Source organism: Leptinotarsa decemlineata, unplaced genomic scaffold (assembly GCF_025532065.1).
Source record: "Leptinotarsa decemlineata unplaced genomic scaffold, Ldec_3_MD MMD2_tig00026354_RagTag_RagTag, whole genome shotgun sequence".
Classification (NCBI taxonomy): domain Eukaryota; kingdom Metazoa; phylum Arthropoda; class Insecta; order Coleoptera; family Chrysomelidae; genus Leptinotarsa; species Leptinotarsa decemlineata.
In genome coordinates this window covers 5,968,688-5,995,155 of record NW_027412702.1, presented here as the reverse complement: position 1 = coordinate 5,995,155, position 26,468 = coordinate 5,968,688, and the positions used below count along the sequence as shown (strand labels likewise).

The 26,468-nt window shown below is 35.4% G+C and overlaps 1 protein-coding gene across 1 annotated transcript in view; it reads right to left on the bottom strand.

The window, feature by feature from the left end:
• Positions 1-17,460, bottom strand: part of LOC111502138 (cytospin-A) — a 168,494-nt gene extending 151,034 nt beyond the window's left edge. Inside the window, exon 1 of the mRNA XM_074184184.1 lies at positions 17,073-17,460. Within this exon, the coding sequence (XP_074040285.1) occupies positions 17,073-17,078 (6 nt within the window). The 5' untranslated portion in view covers positions 17,079-17,460. The remainder of the gene's footprint in view (positions 1-17,072) is intronic.
• Between the last annotated feature and the right edge of the window lie 9,008 nt (positions 17,461-26,468).

The following is a 26,468-nucleotide window of genomic DNA, read 5'->3' as shown; positions in this document are numbered from 1 at the left end:
ACAAAACGGACGTCTGGCAGAGACGAGACGCGGACCTTTGTGTATTCTGAGTCTGTACTATGTAAACGAATGTTTCAATGTTCACAGAAGTGGCATGGCACAGGTGGTCACCCTCCCACCCTCGCCCTGTCTCTTTACCGTCTCTCGTGGCGTACAAGAAGGGACACGCCAGTTCCTTGACATGTGTTTCCCTGTGTTCATCCTCAAAAATGCGGATGGAGTTGATTTCAACACACAATTTTGCGAAGAAGTTGGCAAACATCCTTGTTTATTTGATTTTGATCGTGCTGATTATTGTGATAGGAGTGCCCAAGACCAGACCTGGCAGAAAGTTGCCGATAAATTTGGTTCGCTGCAATTAGTTAATTTTTTTTCCAGGCCGTTCTTCTCGAGGGGCAATATTTTATGAAAGCACTCACGAGACATCCTATAAAAATTCTGAAACCTTTCTGGGTACATTTTCACTTTACAACACCAACAGGTTACTGACGTTCCTTCTCCCCTCTGTGTGCATTACATACGCCACAATACCACACATCCGTCCATGCCGAATCCTCGTTTCCGCCAGACCTCCGTTCGGTGTGAGTTGGGCCTAAGACCAATGCTTGAGTGCATAGCCTGCTTTTCTCATTTTTGGTTTTGTACATTTTTTGTCTTTGTGTTACAGTTGCATATCGACTAGGACAAATAGGTATTTCACATATTTCACCCTACAATTTAAGTCAGGATTTTTCCGGTGACTATTACGTAAAAATTTTCGTATCAATTGATATTTGGGTTATCAAATCCATTGGGTCAAGGTACTTGTAAACACAACTATCTGTAAATATAAATTTGGATTTATCAAAAGCTCTTCACATGAAAATAGTGAGATTCAATAATGTTCATCAACAGATCAATGCGAAACAGAATATCTACAATTTAAAAAAATAAAACACTAGCAACTACACAGGCGAATATAAAAAATACTTTATTCAGAATCTCATCGAATGAGATGGTTTTACATATTTCTAAAATGTAATAAAATAAAGGAGAGATGTTATCATCAGTCTGAATTTACTTATCGGTGAATTAGGATTGAAACCTTAGAATATTCTAAGTGAAAATGAGGAAATAAATAAATAAAAAAATTAGCAATTATGAAATCTGTTTAGGGCACAATGAATGGAACCTATAGGACGTGAGAGAAAAAAAAATGATTATGAAATGTGAAAAATCATGAATTTTTATTTCTCATCTATTTTGTTGTTGTTCAATGTTGAAAAATGTAGCTGATTTTTTAATAAAATCAGGAAGGCGTAAAAGGGTTACAATTAAATAAATGTGTTTGAAGTGTGAATTGAAGAAATACCACTTTCAATTCGAAATTTTCTCGAATTTCAAGTCAACTTCTATAATTTTGTTTGGAATTTGATTAACTTTCAAACCTTGTTCGGCAGTCCTCGAATAATTATAATCTCAAATACTAATAATTCCCAATCGTCATGAAAATTATAGAAAGTTGGGGAACAGATATCACTTAATATCAAATGTTAATATTCGTATGAAAATCAAATAAAAGCCACCTACCGCTTGATTGAAAAAAGCTACTATCCAAAATCACTAACCGTTATTCCAACCAAACAACAAAGGCCCAAACTACCACTGTTATGTCGCTTCACCCCCAATCAAGGGTGTAATCCGCGCACCCCTCTGAACCGCTCTAGATAGAACAACAAATATTACACGACAACCACGAAAACCTCCAAATATTACCCTGATCAATCACAAACGAGAAGTATTCACAAGAATCACGAAGTATATTTTTCAAAATCCGGCTTTTTGGATTTGGTTCCGACACCGAAAACAAAACAAAAACAAACGTGAATCGAACGCAGCGCGCGGCTATTCCTAGTTGGCCTAGGAAACACATAAGCAGCTGCAATGTGACTACGCTAATGCGTTGTTGCCAGATAGACGTAATAAAAGTCCGTGAACATGAAATAATATTTTTGAAATGCAAGTTAGATCATGATTAGAACAGAAACATAGAAAACTGCAGTTTTCTCCAGTAGACTGTCAAAATTTCATATGTCCATGAATAGCTGATATTCATCTTATCTTCGAAGGTGAGTTACTGTGAAAAAGGGTCAAAAACATTCGATAAAAAAATTCTGAAAATTGCTTCACTAGGTATTACAGGATAAAAAACGAATCCCCCATAATTATAGCAAAATAATCAAATGATGAATTCACACCATCTTCTCCTTTTCCCCACTAACCTACATAACATAACATTCACTCAGACATTAGTAAAATTTGGGTACAAAACGATAAACCGTTGTTTGTATTTGATGCGGATGTTTATCGATATGAACTAAAATGTGGACATTTGGCAACGCTGAAAGCGAGTTGACGCAGGCGCCGAATAGAATAGGTTCTGCACGGAAGATTGACCAATGAGACCGTGAAAATTAGGCGCGCTATGAAAGGGCAAAATTGAACATCGGGTAAACCTCTCATCCCTAACTTATACCGAGATTGTTCAAAAATATTTGGGAATGGCCTGAGTGATAATCGATTATATGAGATGTTTTGAAGCATTGTTGGAATAAAAGTCGACAAGTTTTTTGTGCGCAACATAACAGCATCTATAAATAATGCACTGTAATAGTAGATATAGTTATGTATTGTATAATATAGCACAAGAATAAAAATCAAGTAATTACAAGCCAATTGATGAATTTCTAATATATTTTGTTTTTCAACAACTACATACATTTTCAAAATGACTCAGAATTGCTGTTACTTTGGTGCCAATTGTTATAAAAAATCCATTTCCCTAAATTTCCTATGCATCCTTTTGTATTAGATTATTTTTTGATGCGTCTCATTTCAAAAGTATTCGTCATTTAATGTCCTTATTTTGAAAACAAAATTTCAATTTTTTTTTGCAGAACCAACAATCAACTATATACCTACTTGTTCCCACATGAAATTTCCATTATCTTTCATTACCGGAAATCATAAAATAAAAAAGAAAACATTTAACAATATTTCATACTACGTAATAGGTTCCTCAATAAGGTTTAGGTCCTGAATAATTTTGTCTGTCGGGCAAGTTATCTAATTTCGAATAAATTCTTGATTTGAATTCCTAATTTTTGAATTGTTGATAACATTCTAAAATACTTGCAGACTCGATACAGAAAGAACAGGTGCCAATAAATTCATTTTTCCGTGAATCAACAATAAAATCATTGATATCACCAATGAATCTTCTAAATGACAATTCAGTTTCAGTCATTTTTCGTTTTTCTCAAATGAAAGTTTCAAATGAATTAAAATAAGTGAAATATATTCGTAACAAAATACTCGTATAGTCAGTGAACATTGCGGTTATGGTTTATTAAAAGTATTTTTGATGAGTTAGATTTCTGAAAAAATACAGCAGGACTGTAAAACTTTTTCGTTTCGCCTTTCACCAAGTTTTTCGAAATTGACTTCACAAAAAATCTGACTGTTTAGATCAGGAAGTCTTGGCGGCCATTCAATGAATCGTAATGGATACGAGGACGAGTCAGTGTGAGAAATCAGTAGGTAATTGAATGAATCAATGTGGGGTATAGCCTATCTCTTGAACGGGCTATTAACAGTAGAGTTTACTCACCATACAATCGAAAGTGAATTAAAAGACATCGTTAATCTTCAGCTTGCAGGTTGGTATTATAATACCTACCAACCTGCAAGCTGATTTTAACGTTTCCACGCTGATTTTAATTCTATAAAATACCAAATCCTTCTTAGTAGATAAGATAGTTCTTGGACTTATTTTTTTTTTCATAAGTATACACCAATGAGTTCACTAGAAATGTATCTATAAATGTGTTTTATAAATGGAATTTGCGTTACTCTTTTTGTTACTCTTTCCGATATGCCTGATGGAACAACTTTTGAATAAATTCTAAATAGTTAATTCAACAAACTGCAACTCTTCAAGCAATTAACTATAAGGAATTTCTCATTCAGGATATGTTTTGACACCTCCTAAGTGAAGTTGATTTTATGTTATAATAAAATACCAAAGATGTATATTTTCTTGTGAAAATACAAAACATTTTTTGACATTAAGGTTTAAATTATTGTTGCGGCATCATGCAAATTAACTCAACATTTCTTTCAATGTTTTGGCATTCTTCAAGAGTCAGAATTCTCAAAAACATTTTTGGAGAATTCTCTTGGAGATATATACCAAGATGTTCAAAGAAACTCCCGATGAATTATCTCAATGGAAGCTGAGTATGTCGCATATATAAGTTTCTGATCAAATTAATTAAGTGTAAAACATTCAAGGAGGTGATTCCTCATCGAAAAAAAAAAAGGATCTTTCATATAAAGAAATTTCATTGGAGCATCCCTTGTTAAGATACAGCCCCTTAAAGGGGGTACATAAAATTTGTATAACAATTTTTTTCACAAGCACTGAAAAAGTTACAATATTGAAATTAACCTGACGTTTTGTACTACCAAAATGACACTTGTCCAGTAATTTATTTGGTTTACCCCATGGTTGGAAAATGCAACCCCTAAAATTTATTTCCAATGTAACTTTTTGTCTTATTATTTCTTTACCATTTAAAAATCTATTTCGGATAGCCTGTTTCATTCTAAACAAAAAATGTCTCTTGGGTTTTTTGCCCAAAATAAACCAGTTCGCAGCAAAAAATTATTTTACGAACAACTACAGAGATACATCGTCATAAATGCGAACTGGATTTATAGTTATTTTGTAGTTAGTACCTGCATTAAACTATTGAAGGGTAATAAACAAAACGTATTTATTAATAACAAAACACACAACATGTAGAAATCATAGTAAATGTTCAATATGTCTACCTTCAGACATTACCCATGCGTCTAGACGTCGGCGCATTGAGCCACGTATTTGCTCAAATATTCCTGGACTCTCTCTGATTACCGCATTGATGATGCGGTTTCTCAAGTCCTCTACATCGCGAACAGGAGTACGATAAACCAAATGCTGTAAATCGCCCCAAATAGAGAAATCGAGAGGATTGAGATCCGGGGATCGAGCGGGCCAGTTCTGTGGTCCTTCTCGACCTATCCACTGATTTGCATATGTTTCAGTTGAATGCTGACGTGCTACTTGACTAAAATGGGCGGGAGCCCCATCATGCATAAAAACATATCCCTTCTAACGCCCAAAGGAACTTCCTTCAGCAGTACTGGATGCACTTCTCTTAAAAATTGAACGTATGCCTCACCATTTAATCGAGAAGGTAGAAAATGAGGCACAATTAAATCATCCCCAATAACTCCGAGCCACACGTTAAGAGAAAACTGTTCTTGATGGTTAGTTTCGACAATAGCGTGAGGGTTTTCATCAGCCCACATGTGGTAATTATGAAAATTAATCATTTTGTCCCGAGAAAAACTACATTCGTCTGTGAATTCTGTCCTCTTCAGAAAGTCACAATTTCTGCTAATCATTCTCAGCATCCAATTGCAAAATTCAAGACGGTTCGGAAAGTCTCGCGGTAACAGTGCCTGTACACGTTGCAAATGATGAGGGTATAAGAGTTGTTCCTTTGAAATTCGAAATACCGTCATATGATCAACATTTAGCTGGAAAGCAATCTTTCTAGTACTGGTAACAGGTTGTTCTTCAATTAAATTAAGTACTGCTTCCTCAAGCTGTGGTGTTGTACTTCTCGATGGCGACCACAATCCTGCGTTTTTTTGTCGAGTGAACCATATTCTCGTAATCGTTGATGAAGTCGAGCAAATATTCTATGTGAAGGATGCTGTCGTTGAGGATACATTTCAGCATATCCTCATTTGTGTATGTCATTTTAATAACAAGTGAATTATTAAAGTAACAAATTAAGAACAGAACAACAACACACAATTAGTATTAATTCAATTTCAAAAATTCACAAACTGACAGCGTTATACCAATTCAATTGTCACTATCGCTAATAGCGACCTACTAGATATATTAGTTTCGTATTTTCGCATTTATGACGATGTATCTCTGTAGTTCTTCCTAAAATAATGTTTTGCTGCGAACTGCGAGACATTTTTTGTTTAGAATGAAACAGGCTATCGGAAAAAAATTTTAAAATAGTAAACAAATAAAATAAGACAAAAAGTTACATTGGAAATAATTTTAGGGGTTGCGTATTTCACCCCTTACAAGCATAGGGTAAACCAAATAAATTACTTATTTAGTTACACCCTGTATTGGCAACCTTCAAGCTTCAAGAGACATAAATTTGGAAGTATCTATTTCCATCGTGCGATCATTTATAAAGAATAACAAAGGTCCATAGATTGATTCTTGAGAAATTTCCGTGTGATAATTAAGAGATATATCCTTCGTATTCAACAATGAAACAGAAACAATTCCAACATCTTCATCACTGAGTTTTTAGAGAAACCAATAGCACTCAGTATACTCGTAAAGTGCTATGTTTATATGAGCTGCATAGTTGAGGGGCTCATTCTACCTGTACCGTGCCAGTCTAAGTTGATTGAATTGCTACTGTTGGATAACAAGAAACATCTACTTCTGCAAAAGCTAGAGAGAAATAAATCATTTCTGCCAAGAGTTTGCTTTAGAAATACTCTATCAGGAAAAAATGAGCTTCTTTTTATGAGCCTCTTGGTTTATGTAAAGCATCTCCTCAGAAAGGAAATGAAAGCCAAACTCTTGAATACCCAATTTATTTGGGGTGAGCTTAAGGAGTTTTCATTTTTTCTTCTTTTTGATTCTGTTTTAAAAAAACTTTCTATTCCCCAACAACTATGTGTACCTACAGCTGAAACTATGTTTTCCCTTCCCTGAGATTACCAATGGTTTCGAACTTTAATTTAACGAAAAACAAATTTTGTATGTAATTATCTTGATTTTTTCTTTTTTATCGAAAAATAACACTAACTAAAGCAAACGTGATATTTTGGTATTTATATTTTCAATATGTGGTTTCAAAACTTTCATTTTTAAGAAAATGGTGTTCGGTGTAAAAAAACACCGGATATAGACTTTTTCATGGCATATTTGAACAACAAGTAAACAAAGTATTCGATTTTTTCTTTCTATCTATCCGTCTCTGCCTCTTTCTCCAATGTCTTTCTCTTCATCTTGAAGTATGAAACATTCTATTTAAAAACTTTCAGGTCAATAGATTTTGATTTCCTTTTTCCATAGTCCAGCTAAAATATTTCCCCATTTTACATTCGAGATTTTACTTTCTATCTAGGGGACCAATGATCATACAAATCCAGAAGGACCATGAAAATCTTCAAGAAATGGGTTTGTGATACTTATAAGAGATAAATATTTCGATTTTTTGTAAATTTTGTATGTCAACAACAGAGTGACACACTGAAGTATCCAAAAAAAATCATTACCCTTTTGATGTATTCGAAAAAAATGCATTCTTTCATATAATGAATCACTAACATGTTCATCTGACAGCGTAGGAAGTTTATTTCAATTCTTGAAATATAGTGTGGTTTCCTCGAGTTCCTTGAATATTCAAACGAATACTAATTCTAATTACATCGCATGATTACTATTAATCAAGACTTCCATGTCATTCTATGAAGCAATCAGAATCAACTGTACTCTCGGCTGGCTCCTTTTTCAACGACTTTTCCCTTATACCCATGCAAATATATTCTCAGAATATAAAGCCCAAAATGAGTGATTTGGACCTACACAAAACATATTTGAAGTTACTGTGCGCAGATATATATTTCAATTTTTTCCCTGCCTTTCAAATTTTGTTGAATGATATTGTTTTTTTCTATCACTATTTTTACTTTGATTTTTTTATCGAAATGAGAAGTTACCCACATTTTTTAATAATTGTGAAAATATTAACAATTGATAATAACAAAAAATTACAGAAATCTAAAATTATAAATGTAACAGAATACTACCTATACTTCATATTTCGAAACCCGAAAATACAAATTTCAAGATAAATCACAAGGAGACTACAATATTTTTTATATTCCATATACTCGAGTCTATGAGTAAGTGTTTGCATTAATTTATATCAAATCTGTTGCATCCTATTGACATTTTCGTCCAAGGATAATAAATCATTTAACGCACTCATTTTGTTGAACAATCCTGATTCGATATCAAGTTCATCTTACTGAGAGGAGTTGGACAAATCAATTGTGTTGGTGAATTCCAATTACTTTTGCAAAGTGTTATATCTAATGTTATGTCTAACAAGATATTACATAAAACAAAAATGTCAACAACCACCTCTTTTTTCAATATTCAGGGCGTTGACTCTCAGAATGTGATACTTTCTCACTTTCATTTTTGAAAATTTTTTAGATAAGAGTACTTGGCTTGGTATAATTTCATGGATGCAGTGTCACGACGGATTCACCTATAGTTGTTCTGGATGATAAAGATGGTTCATTTGTTTGTCTATCGTCAACCCCCTCGTGAGAATGAACTGCCGATTCAATATCGCTAACTTACATTCTCTTGTACACAAATGGCGATATTTTCTAGTCTTTGACCCAAGTGCCATCCTCCTTTTTTTATCGAATTAAGTAATACACAGGTGAAATATCCCTGATTTTTTTGTCGTAAATCTTTTGTGAAAAAACTTGCAACTCTTTCGTTTTCTTTGCAGTTGATGTTTTCTGAATTACCAACATCTCCTCTTCTGTCAGATGGATTCCTTTTCCATCTACTTTCAATCGCAAATAAACAACTTGTTTTGCTACAAATTTATATTAGTCAACTTTCAGACTACTGTTCAAGTTGACACCAATGTTTCTACTATGTAGATTAAGTTATTAGGGTGATCTAATTATAGACTGTTCATTTTCTATAAAATACTTACTTCTGAAGATATTCCGAAAAGTAAACGAGTCAGTCCTTCAACCAACCAAGTTGCAAAAACTTCCGCGTTAGCTAACAAACAACTTCATTGGGTTGTCTGCGAGCAGCACGTGTCACCAGTTCATCCAAGTGCGCTTGGATCAGTAGGTTACACCCAAGTTGACTAGGATAGTACCCAACTTACTTGGATCCAAGTGGTATTTGTTCGTGAAAAAAAATGGCGTCGGTGTGTGACAAAAGAAAACTGGAAATAAACACAAGAAAAAATGGTCCGAAAGGGAGAATATTAGCTTCATGGAGTTATAAGAAGCTGAGGAAAATTTATGAATTGTGTGTTTAGCGGAATATAAAAATAAAGATGTTAGAAATTCGGCTCTTGAACTTGCCAAGTAACGAAGGGCAATTTGTAGTTTTGATCTTACAGGTAATGCAACTCTCATATTTGTATCAACTTTTTGAATTTTTGGTTTTACACTTTCCAATAGTTGCTCAAACTGTTCTGTAGTTATTCTCAGATGGTTTTTGAATGTAACTTCATCAAGGAAATTGGAGGATACTCTAAGCGCCTGATGCTTACGAGTCCAAATCTTTCTTTTTTCTTTTTTACCTCTTTTTCCTGCATTTCAAATTCGTTTATGAACAAATCAGCAACGACTCGCACACCTTCCAAATAATACAGTTCTGCCATATTTGTATGTTTATCTGACATACAAGTCATTTTGCCGTGGAAACCAACTTGGTCCAAGTCTACGTTGTCCAAGCACACTTGGTCCAAGTTGGTATCCAAGTGTACTTAGATTGTGTCAATCCGTTTCAATCTCAGCTCAAATTCTAATGTCTCTATTAGATTTTAGTACTGGAACGATTAGTAAGGGCCACTCTCAATATTTGATAGTTGATAGGTTCTCTATTTCCGATAATCACCTATGTCCAACTCTTTGTAGATTTATTCCCTCATGGCAAATAAAGGTAATTCCCGAAACGTTCATAGGGAATATTTTCCATTCAAAAGTCATAATATTCTTTATAATTTTGTGAATTAATTTATAATAAAAAAATAACGGATGAGTTGGATGAATCCCTGTCTAAGATGATCTTAGGTTCGATATCATCATATGACGAGGAGTGAGGGAGGGTCTGATCATATCGAGCAAGGAGTTTCACAGAATGATGACTCAATTTCACGTAAGTTGATTCATTTGATCTTAATTCTATTCATATCTTGATATCAATGATCAGATATGAAGATGTTCAGAGCACTTGAGATCCCTCTATTATAATTTGAGGATAAAAAAGTCTGTGCATTGCAACATTTACTTTCCAAACATACTCATTCAGAATAGGAGGTCGTAACTGTTATAATAGTAATAATAAAAGACTCATGTAAGTAAGAACCCTACGAGCGCAAATAAAAGAAATTAGTCTGATGTTACAACTGACATGATCTCTCCTGAAACCCAGCAAACGTTTTGTGGTTTATGGCTAGTTTCCTGTACTTTTGATTATTTCTATGTTTATACCTTTTTATATATGATGGAATTGGCCGATACTTGATGAAAATCCACAACTAACGTATTCAAAGAACACTTCATTGTGTGATTTTCACTCTGAACAGTTTTAGAAAAACGCAACACGTGTTTCGCCATACAATGTCTTCTTAAGTGTTTTTTGAATAACCTAGCATTGTGCACTGAAAAAACGTTGGTGTCAACTCCAATGTTTTTAGAGTGCATTTGATTCACCTGCTGATGATCTGAATATAGGCTGAATGTGTCAATCTGGAGGCTCATTGTTCTGCCCAAATACAACTTCAATTCATTCTAGAATGTTTGTTATAGCAAGATATACAATACTGGTTTCAGTTTGTTCACGCTAACCGTTTTGATTCTATGAATTTCACTAGTTCCGACTTCCATTGTCTACTATATAAAATGATTTGAAATCCCTGAAACAACTAAAAAAGAAGAATTAAAAATGAATAGCTGAAAACAACAATTATATTAAGCAAAATAAACCTGAAATGAAATAATAATGAAATAAAATACAAGTAAAATAAAACAATTGACCAAAAAATAGTCATCTCTCGGAGGAATCAGTCCAGTCATCACCCGAAGACGATTGTAGATACTAACAGTCGAAACGTCGTGAACTAATGTGACTTGGAATCTCTCAATTTTTTATTTTTATTTTTTTCTTCATTTCTTTATTTTTATTTATTTTTGTTCAATTGTTCTATTTTACTTGTATTTTATTTCACTATTATTTCATTTCAGGTTTATTTTGCTTAATATAATTGTTATTTTCAGTTATTCATTTTTAATTCTTCTTTTTTAGTTGTTTCAGGGATTTCAAATCATTTTATATAGTAGACAATGGAAGTCCGAACTAGCGAAATTCATCATGAAACATTGTCAATCACCTTCAAACAAAGTTTTGATTCTATCTCATAGTTTCATCTCATAACCATCAGTTTTATGTATGACCTTATTCAGTGCCAATAACGTGGCCAACTTGAATGCTAACTGTTCAGAGATCAGACCCTCATTAGGTTATGAATAATGTAAATGAGTGACAACTATAGCAGGATTCACCATACCTTGATGCTACAAGTTGCACCATTCGGAAATATTTTCATCTAATATATTAGGACAATTAAGATGCCCAGCTTACCCTTCCCCATTTTTTTTCTACCACAAGAAATGCCAGCCTTTCCAAGAGCAGTCAAACTTGAGGCTATCAATTTTTGAAATTTCACAAGTCTACCATCCGTTAAGCTTTCAGTTCGGGTTTTAACTTAGGAGGTGCTATGATAAGACAATTTTTAGCAAAATGATATTTTATTAGTTTATCCTAAATTCCGTCTCAGCGGTTTTTTCAAAATGCACTCTCATTGAAGGCTCACCTCTTTATGAATATGATCTCCTTGGCCTCCTCCTTTTACTAATTCGATATCGAAAGGATCCTTGCTGTCTCTGTACTGTCTGTGAAAGGGTGCAGATCTCTTTTTTTACTTATAAAATAATAGGTATACTATTATTCAACACATAAAAAATTTAAGTTTTACACTATCTACAAACTGAATTTGATGAATATGACGTCGTCCTAGAAAAAGTATGGTATTTTACTCAATGAACTTTCCGAAGTTCGACAACATTAATAAATGAGACGAAGTCCAGTTTCGTTTCCAGAAAATGTTATTTTTGCCACTGGCATCAATATACTATACACTAAAACTATATTTATTGAAAATATATTTGGAATATATTTATTTAGAATATTCATTTGGAATATATGGTCAAATAATAAATTTGTGATAGCATCATTATTCAATATGTACTAACCGTTTTTGACTGCTCCTGGTAACGACAGGAAAAAGATAAAAGGAAGTAGAGCGAAGAGGAAACCGGAGAAACCTTCCGCGGTACATACTTTGCACGTAATTGAGTGTGAATACAATAATGGATGAAAGGAAACATTTCAAAATCTGGTTTACAGTTCTTTCACTTTTTTACGTTATTAGATAGTGGCATAGCAAATGCTGATAAATAAAAACTTCGATTACGTTACCTTTAAATTGAACAAACCCATTCAAAACCTCCGTACGTAACCTGTAATGACTATTTTTACTATAAAAACAAAGAAAACCATGTTGGGCCTCATCACTGACAATCAAATGGCACATTTTTTATTCCCCATCATATTATAATATATACTTGGTTTTTAGTTTCGTAAAATAAGATTTTTTCTAATTATCTAAATAAAGTGCTCTTTGTACTAGATGAGTCCAGAAAGTGCTTCCTATTTTTTTCTGGAAAACTAGAATATTGTTATTGAATACTGTGGAAATTTTGATCCCATAATAGTCCAGGCATGAAGTGTTTTTCAACATTTCTTAAACGATTTAATAACATCTCTGTATCTGTAGAGTAGGGAGGGTGAGTGCAGGCCCATAGCACTTAGGCCACATGTGACCCATTGTACATCCTCCCAAGGAGGTGTCCTCCTAGGTCATCGTCCATCCTGTCCTTTCCAGGAAGGTGGACAGGTCACTCGGAGACATCTCCTTTATATCCGCATGTGTAGGCCAAGTCTCGCTGAACACACACTCTCTTATCGACAATAACTCTGGACACTCGCATAGGACATGCCTGATAGTTTCATCTTCCTGTTTACACATCCTGCATAGAGGTGTGTCCAATAGCCCAATATTATGGAGGTGTTTCCTTAGTTGACAGTGGCCAGTCAGAAATCCTACTGTTAAGCGTAGATTTTTCCTGAATCGCCAGATTTTTCTTCGGCGCCAGCTTCCCAGGGTCGCCAGGGTGGTCCTGGCAAGATTGCATCCTTTTATTCCATCAAATCTTTTTAGGGATTGAGCATGGGTGTGACGTTTGGCTATTTCCGCAATTGTCGAAGTAATCAGGCCGTAGGTGCCACTGGGTCCTAAAATTCTTAGTCCAGCCGCTTCCTTGGCTAAAGAGTCGGCAATGTGATTACCTTTACTCCTGTCATGCCTTTTAACCCATCTCAGGATAATGTTATTATCTACCGAGGCTTTGGCTGAATCTTGGTAGCACTCTAGTACTAGCCTTGAGGTAACACGTTGTCCGTTCAAGGCTAATATGCCTTGTCTGTTATCAGTGCCAGTGTGTTTTTGCCAGAAATTCCTTTCCTGGTTATTTCGCTTGTGGCAATTGAGATACCGGCCAGTTCTGTTTGAACCACGCATCTGACTCTGTGTTCTGTTTCATTTGTATTTTGTAGGGTTTATTAAACACAAACCTGGGTGCAATTGTATCACTGGCTGCCTGCAGCAGATGCTGTGCAGTAAGCGCTTTTCGTCATAGGCTCAGCCACATTTGACCCATTACTACCAGCCGTGCGCAATCGTAATATGGCCATTAACGCAACCTCCTCAACGTACAGGTCCATTGGGGTCAGACCAGTAATTAGTTCCATGTTAGCTTCCTGTCGAGGATACTACCAAGGTATTTTAAGTAGGTTCACAACTATCAATTTTAGTTTTGAAATAGGTATCTTTTAACCGAAAACATATAACCGTCTATGTAGCTTTCCATCACCACATTATATTTGAGTATTATTTTAATGAATGAAATGGGTAGGATTAGTGAGCTATCCTTACGGTAAGCAGCTTTTTGAATGTAAGCTCGTACGAGTAATACCACCGTCCTTACCTCATACGAATAGCATCATCATATTTCAATCAATTCATAAATTATACACATAAACGCCCATCTATGAGATCGATAGAGAATTCAATCATCGAATTTAAAAGACAAAAGAGGCTCCCCAAGACGGTCAGTTGCGAAGCCTAGCTTTCCAGCTTTATGATTTAACACCAGACGGAGCTGGTATCATCATCGGTGATATGTCGATCCCATTAGGGTTAGGTTAGGTTAGGTCCAAAGTGAGTGGGTCTATTCGACCCTCCACCGCAACCCGCAAGCGTTTATGTGACACATCTATTCACACTCGACCAAATGAGCCCAGCTTCTCAATGAAGCCGATTAGTTTGTATGGTGAGTGGTCTCTCAGGTCAGATGGTAAGAGTACGGCTCTGCTGAAATCTAAAAACCTGATTCGATCCCCAGCGGGGCAGGCACAAAGTATGTGCTCTGCTGTTTCATCATTTTCCAAATAGAAGCGACACACACTGGAAGATTCTGCCAGAAGTCCATAAATCTTTTTGCCATCCAGGTGTTCAATCTTTGTTTGGCAAAGCCTAAAGCGATGCCAATGACAGGTTCTGGTCCGATGAAGCTGTTTGCAGCACTCTACTTTATGAGGGAGTCAGCAGCATCATTGCCTTCTAGGTCAGTATGGCCAGGAATCCAGTCCAGAGACAATCTGTTAAGTCTTCTTATCGAGGAGAGTCGTTTTTGCTACCAATTTAGACGTTGCTCGGTAGGAGCCAAGAGCTTCCAAATCCACTTGACTGTCCAAGAATATTTTTATTGACTTCTGTATGAGATTGGATTCTTCCAATCTCTCCGCACACAATTCAATAGTGTGAATTTACGCTTGAAATACAGTTGCATAGGTTCCTAGGCAGTTTTGATATCTCTGTCCTGGGTCTGCGACCGAATCCCATAAGAGAGATGCCATCGCTCTAACTTACTCAAGCTTGTCCTTTAAGGACAGTTGAGTCCAGCAACGCATTTGTGGTTCAGCACAACACCACTTATGAGTCCCGTGGCTGGTGTTGAATCAATGATGCGTTGTGTTTGGGCTCGTTTTCAGAAGACAGAGGATGAATCTCATCGGCGCGGCGGTCGATGTCGAAGCTTGGCTTTGCAACTGACCGCCTTGGGGAACCTCGTTCATCTTTGATATTCGGGAATTGTGTTCTCTGCCGAGTGATAGTCCAGCAATGCATTTATGGATCAGCCTTGCACCACTGATGAAACCAAGATTCATAGAAATACCTTGATGTAATCACTTGTGAAATATTTTGATAAAAACACTCATCTATGGCACTCTTGATTCTTCATAAAATAATGAGATCGAACGTACTTTGGCATTTCATTCACATAGGCGCTAAGTGCTCACCAATGTTAATATTTGGATACAATTCTTGTTCCATCTAACGACATGTCTACAAAAGTTAGGTCAATCTCATTTCTTGCGTCTAGAGATTTTGAAAGAACAAAAGCGAATCGGTGAAAACACCAGGGCTTCTATACATCTTTGATGAAACTTTTGGCGCTGTCTGATGTTGAATCATATATGTGTTGTGTTTGGTCTGGTTTTCAGTTTGTTCACCTTATTCGAACAAATTGATTGATCAAGTTACCTAATCTCAAAACTGGAGGCCACCAAAAATATATAGAATAATCAGTACTGAAATAAGTTGACGTATGTCAGGATTTTTGTCATTTGCCAAATAATAAATATGTCTCATAGGTATTTGACTGAAAAATGTGAGGTGAGGAATTGTTATCATTGATATGCGATACCTCCAGAATAGAGAAGAAAGTTATTAATATAGAAAAGTACCGTAGGGTGATAGAAAATTATGCAGCAAAAATGTATTTTTTTTGAGGTAGGTAGTTAAAATCCATTCAAGAGGTTATTTTTTTTTTGTACAGAGGAATTCTAATTCGAGTCTATGCAGGAAGATATCATAAATCTAAGAGCACGCAGCACATACCTATCTGATTTCAAAGACCAAAAAAATCTAGTGTCGCTCGACACGCTTTGGCGAACGGCTATAGAATAAATTGTTGAGATCAGTACATGACACTAGATTTTTGAATACTTTCAAAAGTCTGGAAATACTTTGTGGCATGAGAACTATGAACAGTGACAAAGGTCCCATTCCAAACAGCCCATTGTATTCCTTTTTATGAATCACTCCGTTGAAATTTGCGGAATTTTTCACGAAAAAGTATCTTTCCAGTGATGGTTTCCTACGTCGCGTCGTACAACTTCTAGAAATTTTAAAAAAACTAAAACTTTTATGCATGGCACTCATTTTGCTTATATTTTCTTGAGAGAAGTTGCAAATTCCAGTAACCCATTATTGAAGTTTCGACAAATTCTTAGTTTCGAAGTTCATTCGAGGGGGTAAGCCTTGTATATGGCCGAAAGTTTGAGTATAATTATTTGTTTATTTAGCATTTTAGGAGTGTATCGATCTTTTTTTAATTATCATCGAAATTGAAGACGACAAATTTTTCTGTCATGTTTACATACATGCACATGTTTAAAAAGAGGTGGGTACTCAGTGACCTGAAGTGTTGCCAATGATATAATGAATTTTATGTTTTCATCATATACCTAAAAAGTAAACAATAAATAAAAGTGATTAGCACCCTTCAATAATGTCACTGGAAAAAAATTGATGCACCCTCGTCAATAATTTTTTTGGATGCCTCAATGGTGTAGAGTGATGAAGCAGACCCTCGTAAAGAAGGGTTTAACCTCAGAGAGTGACAGTGAATCTTTCTGCATCTAGCACTGATGTGAGGTATGTAGCTAGCTATAAGACTCATCTAATTTTAGGACCGTTTTAAAATAACTTTAGGGCGGATACAAATCTATTATATTAAGATGCTTTATGGGGGTATTTTTTAATTCACTAACATATTTATCATGATAAATTAAGTAGGTATATTACTATTCGCGGACAACAATAAATTTTCGAGCAGATGAATAAAAAGTTTGTACTTACAAGCATTTTGATCAAAATAAACCATTTCAGAGGGCCATCGCAGAACCAATAACTCTTATTTTACTCTTGCACGTTGACAACATACTCATGATTGTTTCTACAATTTCACCTCGCCGCTGCATTTTTTTCATGCAAAGTAATCAATCGCGAATATATTAATAAATAAATATATTTAACACCCACTTTGTAATAACTATACTTGCAGTTACACCGTACCTACCATAACACGGCACATGCACGAATTTCGCATCTTTATTCAATGAAACTCGGTCCAAAAATATGTCATAAAGCTTCACTAATTCTTTACGCAACACGAAAGCACATTTGTTACTTAGATCAAGTGGTTTGAATAATTGTTTTGTCATAAAACCGAGTAATTCGTTCAAAATGTGACACTATTGACACACTTTACTGTTTACAAATTTTTAAAAACCTCGCGACAACGCTTATGTTTGTTTTCCTTGTTTGATTAATCACCGACTCGGTCTTCGGAGACTGAGAAGTACGTCGTTGATATTGTTTACGTAATGCATGGTCGAATGTCGAATACACATGTCTCAAGCACGAGAATGGAAAACGGTATATGCGTTTTTAATTTTGATTTTTTTGTCGTTAGCGTATATAAAAAATATTCATGAAATGAAATGAATTGCATTGTGCATATAACTTTCAATCCTGACCGTTTTCAACTAAATATAAATTATTAGTTCTGCGTTAATATCACAAGCATAAACTTTAAATACCTATACGTTCCAATATTCTGGACCTATATTATATTGTCTCAAAATTTCATATAAAAGGATAGGCAACTAACCGTGCATTCATGTTTCTAATTCGCTTTGATCTAGGACTCTAGGAGATGAAAACATAGGTTAATGAAATGTTTAGTTGTTTGATATAACCTTTGTAAATGGACTGTATTAACGTATACCAAGTTTTGGTTGTTGGTAAATACGCATGTAGTGACGGGGCAAATAATATGTTTTCGTTACTTAAGGAAACTCAAAAATGTGTCTTATCCCGCCCGTGTGAATATAATGTAAATCAAAATCCTGACCCATATTCCAGGTTATTATTGAGGATGAACTTGAGAAGTATCTTCGAATTTTATATTTAGAATTCCAACCTACTTTGAAGTCTATCAATATGCTGTACTTTTCTTCTAATTTCAATGCTAGCGACCTTGGATAAAAACTAGCAACACAGAAAATACTACACAGTATTGATCCCGATTGGCACTTGGGGGAAAGGTGTTCTTACGATTATATGCATGAGTTTAATATAAAAGTTTGTCAGTTGTTATTATAAACTCTTGAATATTTTTTTACGCAAAAAAGAAATTATTTACTTTCAGTTGAAGATAATCAAAGAAGTCATCAAACAAAAACAACCCAGTAATAACCAACGATAAAGTCATAGTCACTGATAATAAATCACTCACCAAACGGAGAGACATATCAAGATAGAGAGGAAAGGGAATCTTGTATCTCTTCGTTGAAGAGATACAATAATTATTGTCAGGGAAAGCAAAATGTTCATGAGTAATGATGACCTAGAAACAAGAAGGTTGCATTGATGGTGTATATTGCTATACACAGTGTTAGCAATATATGACATCATATGCATCTTCCTAATATCTTGTAATGATAGGAGAGGCAAGGGCAGGGCTAATTTAGACTGGAGTGTTCACAGACCACATTACACCGAAGTACACAAACTTCAGTCAAGGTATAGAGACAGGTTGAAAACCCAACATGAGAAATAAGGTGGGATATACTGTGCAGATAGAAATTCACATTAAGTGTATCCCTTCAGTCAATATATATTGTTCCAAAAAGTATAAGGAATATCAATTTGAGGCCTCACAAAATTTATGTTCAATCCTTCTTAGAGACCTTCTTAGAGACAAACAGGCTGAACTTGGGCCATTTGCGAACTCAAGACTGATTATTACAAGTTGATCGAAATTAGTGAATCAAATATTGGAAAAAAACTATTTCGTTGTTATTTCAGAATAACATTTACTCTATATGACTTTGCCGTCCATTTTAGATAAGAGTTTCCATTTTGAACGCAGGCATCAACTGTAAGATATTCCGCGATTAATAGCTGCGATTTTCTTTTCGAACTCCGCAGACTCTATCCAGATCACTCTGTAGATGGTTGTTCTGATTATTGGAGTCCTTGGTGGAATGATGCCCTTTCTACTCTCGAATCTTAAAATCATACCGGCTTGCCGCACTAAGGCAGAAATCTTAGCCAAACAGATGCAGAAGGCTGTTATTCTTGGCTCATTGCGCTTGCTCAGGGCACATGATTTTCGGACCCAATAATCACTTACCCCACGGTGTAGAGAGTGGTCGTTGGTTGATAATGCTGGCGCGGCCTCCGGAATGTATCGGTGCTTCGGGGGATAGGGCTGACCAGCGCATACTTCGGTAAAAAAAATAATAATGGTCGTTGGTTGATAATGCTGGCGCGCCCTCCCGAAAAAATAATAATAATTTTCATTCCAGTCAGATCATATTTACATGATATTGGAACCGTCACGGACATTATGTATACCTACCTACATAAAATCAGATGAAATGACAATATTGGAAGTTTTGAAGGTATAATAACCAGGGCATAAGAGTGTCATAGCTCACGTTATCTTTTTGCTCATGAATTCTGATATGTCATAGTAACATTCATTACATAGACATTTTTCAAGTTTTCTTTTGAAAACATTGATGTTGTCTTCCAATCTTATACAGGCAGGCAGATGATTTAGAAATTCAATTCCTCTGTATATTGGGCCTCTCTCATACAGATTGGTTCCGTGTTTAGGAGGCCTAATAAGTTTCGAGGATCGAGTTTTGGGTAGTCGTGATAATCAGAGTTGAGAGAAAAGTTATGATAATTACTTTTTGCATATAGAATGCATTTGTAGATGTAAATAGAGTAAAATGTAAGAATTCCATGTTCTTTGAAATGATTATGACATGTTCGTCTTCAGTTTAGGCCGAAAATTAATCGTATAATCCTCTTTTGAGAGACGAAGAACCTGGATGCTCCCACTGCACACCCCATAGAGTAATATTATAATAAATGTGGGAATGAACAGTTGCAATATAGCAAAGTAACTACTATTGAATTTCTTCCAAATGTGATTGACATTGCTATTCCATCCCATATTATTGTTCACAAATTTGATGAATAGAAATTTGATGAATTTCGCGAAAGGGACTTCACTATCATTAACTGAGATTCTACTATTCTCAGATATTTCATTTCTGGTGAAAAAGTGCATACACACTGTTTTAGCAGAATTTACATTCAGAGAATTTCTTCCACACCACGTGGAAAATTCCTTTGCCAGTATATTCAATTTTGCAATCAGCTCTTCAGACGTTTCTGCTTCCGTTGCTAAAGTGGTATCATCAGCATATAGAATTAGGTGTTTAGTGCTGATGTATTTGGAAAGATCATTTAAATATACTAGAAGAAATATAGTAGTAGCGGACCAAGAATCGATCTTTTAGGTACACCAGCCTCCACATCATGTGGGAGAGATCTCTGATTGTCAATTCTTACAATAATTTTTCTGTCCTCAAGATATAAAGCCAGCCACGAAAGAAATTTGCCACGGAAACCCAGTTTACTTATTAATTGTAATATGAGTATTGATTGAGTCAAAAGCTTTCGACAGGTCAAAAAGTACTCACATTATAAGAATAGTGTAGGAAGGTAGTGCTTACTTTCATTTTGAGAAGTATTTGGATCTATAGTAGCTTCTCAGTAGTGCTGACAGTATTGAAATTGTAATTATTGATATTTATGAAAACTGTACCCTGAAGAAAACCGCTACATCTTATGTATAACCAATGCATGTGTCATGACGCCTTGTATTAGGTTGTTTCTTGTTTAAAAAGTTATGTCCGTTTTAATGTCATGTGTTTTTGTAGCTCCATATCTCAATAAATATTTATTTTACGTGCTATATACTTATCGGTAGAGAATTTAGTACAACATATATTGATGCTGTCGTTGAGCGATTTCCGGCCAATTTTTCTCTACAAAATCAACTTGAACCAAAGTGCTGCCGAAATAGCCCGAAAAATCAACTAGGAATTTGGCAATGATAGTGTTGATAAACGCATTGTTTAACGTTGGTTTGCGAAATTTCGTTCCGGAGATTTTATTCTCGGAGATGAGCCCCGAAGTGGTCGACCTACGATTAACCAGGACGAGGATTTGAGGATTCTTGTGGAGACCGATCGATCACAAACGGTGCGTGGGATGGCAGAAGAACTGGGCGTCAGCCCACAAACTATTTCTGACGGTTCAAGACGTATTGGACAGGTCAAAAAGCTCGAAAAGTGGGTGCCCCACAATTTGAACGATCAACGGAAATTATCGAGTTTCGAGATCTGTTTTTCTTTGCTTCTACGCAACCAAAACGATCCTTCTTTGGATCGGATCATCAAGTGTGATGAAAAGTAGATCCTACAACAGGAGACGTTCAGGACAGTGGTTGGACACCGATGAGCCACCCAAGCCCTTCCCTAAGGCGAAAACACCCCAAAAAAAAGACCATGGTTACTGTTTGGTGGTCAGCAGCTGCAACCGGGCCAAATCATGTATCGAACATTGCGTCAGTAACAGCCGGCACTGACGCGCAGTAACAGCCGGCACAGAAGAGGTCCGATCTTGCTCCTATGGACGCCTGTCCGCAGGTTTCACATATCACCGTCCGAAAATTGAACGAGTCGAAGTTCTGCCTCACACACCATACTCGCCAACCGACTACCATCTTTTCAAGCACCTCGATAACTTAAATTGAATAATTATTAACTGAGATATTGCAGTTTGAAATTGACTCATAGAAACGGACATAACTTTCGAAACCATGACGCACAAGGACTTGAATGGACATCACTGGAGGGATTTACTTGTAATGTATCAAGTACCCTAGGGGATTTTCTAGTTGTAACTTGATTAAGGGAGGTGTCCCACTTGGTACCTCATCCCGTATATCTCAAAAGTAGGGGTTATTATACGATATATCATTTCCAATAAACTTTTAGTAACTCTGGATATAAAAGTCTCATCAAAGGTCAAATGGCTCCTGACTGAAAATATGACTGGAAAACGTAGTTTGTGAGTTTCAACGACGAGCTCTTAGTGAAAAAACCATTTGAAATAGATTGCGAAGTGCTTCAAAATGACATTCGTTCCAACCTTGCTTATGAAGTATCTAAGTTGAGACATCATCATAGGTCTTTTATGAAAAGTTAATTGTGGCAAGAAGTAGGTGAAATTTGTAAATCTGACATAAAACCATAGCGTTGCTTTCTATGTTCCTCTACCAGTTAGCCAGGCAATCCTCAATACAGCATTACTATTGAATAAGCTGCCTATGTACAAGGCAGTTCTTATCTATAAAATAATATTAAGAGCGTCTCATTCAGTAGTGTACTACCGGTTCAACTGAATGGAAATAGTATGGAATATGATTACCTTTATTGTACGAAAAACTATAAGTTATCATTCTGAATGGTAGTAACATTAGGAGATCGTCACCAGTTTTAATTCAGCAGGGGAGGGGTTATTGTTTGTTATGAAGAATTCGGACAATCAATAGGTATATATTGTATAATAATTCAAGGGCCGATATTTGATTCAAGTCAAAATCCATATTTTCACTTTGTAAACTGTCGCACACAACTGAGAAGCAATCGCGCAAAACCCGGTCAATCCACTTTCTGTAGTTCTGAGTAAATCAAGGAAAACGTGTAGGATGCAATCGCTGATATATTTTTGAGTACTTTTTTGGCAAATTACGTGAAAGAGGTTGATCTTTGGAATCCCGAAATTTTGATGTAATTGATTCTATAGAATAAATTGATGGGTATACCTAGCCGTTATTGAAGCAACAACAAGATGAAAAGTTTTCACACAAAATAAAATCAAATGACAAATCAATACTGCTGACACCAACAAATGCAAACGAAATTTTAGAAATTGATAAAAAAATGAAAAGTGAGACATGATTAAAAGTAGTGGACATGATGAAGTCCACTCAAAAATTATTAAATTATGTATAGGAGAAATGATAGATCCGATTGTATATATTGTGAACAATTCCCTAAAATACGGAGTTTTCCCAGACTCACTCAAGCTGGCATTAGTCGAACTCATATTGAAAAAGGAGGATCGCTCTAAACTGGAAAACTTTAGACCAATTAGTCTACTGTCTTCATTCTCAAAAATTTTTGAAGCTGTATTATGGAAACGGGTGATGGATTTTTTCAGGCAGTGTAATCTTATCAGTAAGTGGCAACATGGATATCAGAAAGGGAAATCAACACATACAGCAATTTTTCAGTTCATTAAAAATATCTTGTTACAGCTTGAGAACAATAATTTGGCATTGGGACTATTTCTAGACCAGTCAAAAGCTTTTGATTGTTTGAACCACACAGTTCTTCTACAAAAGCGGGAATCATATGGCATATGTGGCCCTGCGCTGAAATGGCTTAAATTTCATATATCAGGTAGAAAACAAATGGTGTTAATCAACAAGGAAGGAATCAAAACTGAATCAGATATAAAATCAATTGATACTGGAGTGCCACACGGTAGTATAATTGGCCCAATGATGTTTATCATTTTTCTAAATAACCTGGAGGAGATTTGTGTGGGAAATTGCAAAATGACAAATTATGTGGATGACACAAACTTGCTGGTCAATGCAGTGGACTATCCCGGCCTGACATCCATAACTGAAGAGAGCCTCTGTAAGGCAGATGAGTGGTTCAGGAGAAACAAACTTATAATGAATGACAATAAGCCCAAAACTGTAATGTTCAAAACAAACCATGCAGGATTTGACTTACCTCAAAAAATTCGGCTGACGAATATTTCACTCAAAATAGAAAATGAGTGCAAATTCTTAGGACTGCACATAGACAGCATACTGAGTTTAAACAGTCATATTCAAAATGTTTGTCAAAAGTTGAACTCAGTGTTGTATTCAATGATAGTTATTGGTCAGTATGTCGACACAGATGTAATCCGAATAGTCTTCATTCAAATTTTGAATCTGTTTGTAGGTATGGTTTGTAGGTATGGTTTGTAGGTATGGTTTGTAGGTATGTAGATTATTTTTTATGGAGGTAGTAGAAATGCAGAGCAAATTTTTATTGTACAAAAAAGAGCCTTGAGAACTATGCTGAAACTAAACTCAAGAGAATCATGTAGTGGCAAATTCAGTAGTCTTGAAATACTTACACTTATAGAAGTGTATATACAGGAACTCTTGTTATTCTTTTTTAGAAGCAATCTTTTTGTTGAAAACAGTCTACCACAAAATATATAACACAAATATATACCCGAAACAAGTTACAGAAAGGAGCCCGTTCTATGAAAGCATGAAAATGTTCAACAAACTTCCCACCAGTATCAAACAAATGAATAAACTTGGTGAATTCAAAAAGGGAATTCATAAGATTCTACTGAATATAGAACCCTATACTGTTGCTGAATACTTCAGCTTTACTGTCTAACATAATCTTTCTTGCTGGTGACGTTATTTCTGTTTTTGTATCTTTTTGCGATTATTCATCAGAAATAAAGATATTTATTATTATTATTATTACGTGGTAGGAAATCATGATGAAGAAAGTAGAATTGAAACTTTCTATGCTCTTTACCACTTTTATTTGTAACTGACGTTACTGCAGTTTCGTCTCATACTCATACATTAAACTATGTATACGTTTGTAAATGTTGTTATAGGACGAAACTGCAGTAACGTTAGTTACAAATGAAAGTGGTAAAAAACATAGAAAGTTTTAATTCTCTTTTCTTCATGATTCTATAGAATTTTTTTTCAGAAAGATATTATTGGATTCATCGGTTTGTGCACGAAACTCAAATTTGAAATGGTGTTTGTACAAAATTACTCCCCAAAAAACATCCCTTGTTAACCCTATTAGTATTGCTCATGAGAATAATATAGTCATAGTAACAACACAAATATTTTGAATTTTGTATTTCACCGTCATATTCTATACTATTATAAGCGAAATTCGGTTTTGTTCACTCAAACATTGTCTAAGGATTACTCAACAATACGTGTATAGCTTGCGCTACTACACAAGAGGTGACAGTGCAATACAACACAACAATAACGATTTATCGGCATCGGTGTTCCGTGATTCATCTAAAGTCATGCATCCAAAGCATTCGACTATGTGAATGATGGAATACTAATCAGAAAATTCTTTCATTATGGCATTGGCGGAATAATTCATCATATCTCACCGGCAGAAGTCAAATCGGTAAAACATCAACCTCTTTATCGATTTTAGTTAGTATAAATAGTGGAATTCCTCAAGGGTGTATTCTAGGTCCCATCATCTTTCTTTTGTATGGATATATGATCTTACATGTGGGACGGTAGCCTGGTGGGTTGATGTGGGTGGCTTGCTCCACTCACTCAACCGACCGCTGTGTGAACCGGTCGTTCGAACCGCAAGGCCGGACGATCGATTTCCACTTCCTATCGTTAAACGCGTGTTAGGCATCACACGTTAAAAGGTAAGACCCCGTTAGTACTTAGCTCGCACAAGTTTCGACTTTTGAGAGTTGTCGTTCGTAGAGGGGTGACAGCTGGTTAACGGAAAAAAAGATTTTAATAGATTTCAACATCATTGAATATAACGGGAAAATTCACGTTATTCGCAGATGAGACCACCTTTCTGTGACACAGTAATAATTATTACTTCAGATATCCAAAAAATCATATTTTCAGATACTAGGAGTATCCAGGACTGGTGCAATGGCAGCAAAATTATATTCTTCATTTATGTACAAGAAACATCCTCATAGTATTATTAAGCACTTTTATAGACCTACTATGGTGATATGGAAATCCAATATCAAATCTTGGTTGTATATGATTGGTTGTCGAGTAAGGTTCTGAAGTAAAACATTTAGTTGAGGTATAAGAAAACATCAGTTCAAGGTGCGTTTCAACTGAGATGAACGGATAGCAAATGATTCACAATTCAGATTTGAAGATAGAGAATAACAAAAAGAGATTCAAAAAACGTAGGAATATTTCATATCCAGAATACATTACTTTGTTGACAACGACCTTGAATGGATGCATTGAAATTCAATCGTCTTCCAAAAACGACAAGTTTTTTAATCCAACTATAGATTGTTAGCATCCATAATCGTAACGTCGTGAAGTAACTTGGCTTGAAATCTTTGGATTTTTAATTTATCATTTCATTTTAATTGTTCATGTTAGACAATGGAAGTCCGTACTAATGAAATTCAACTTTGGTTCTGATAGATCTAAATATTTTATGTTTTTGCTTGCGTTGTTAGTTGTCGACAAAA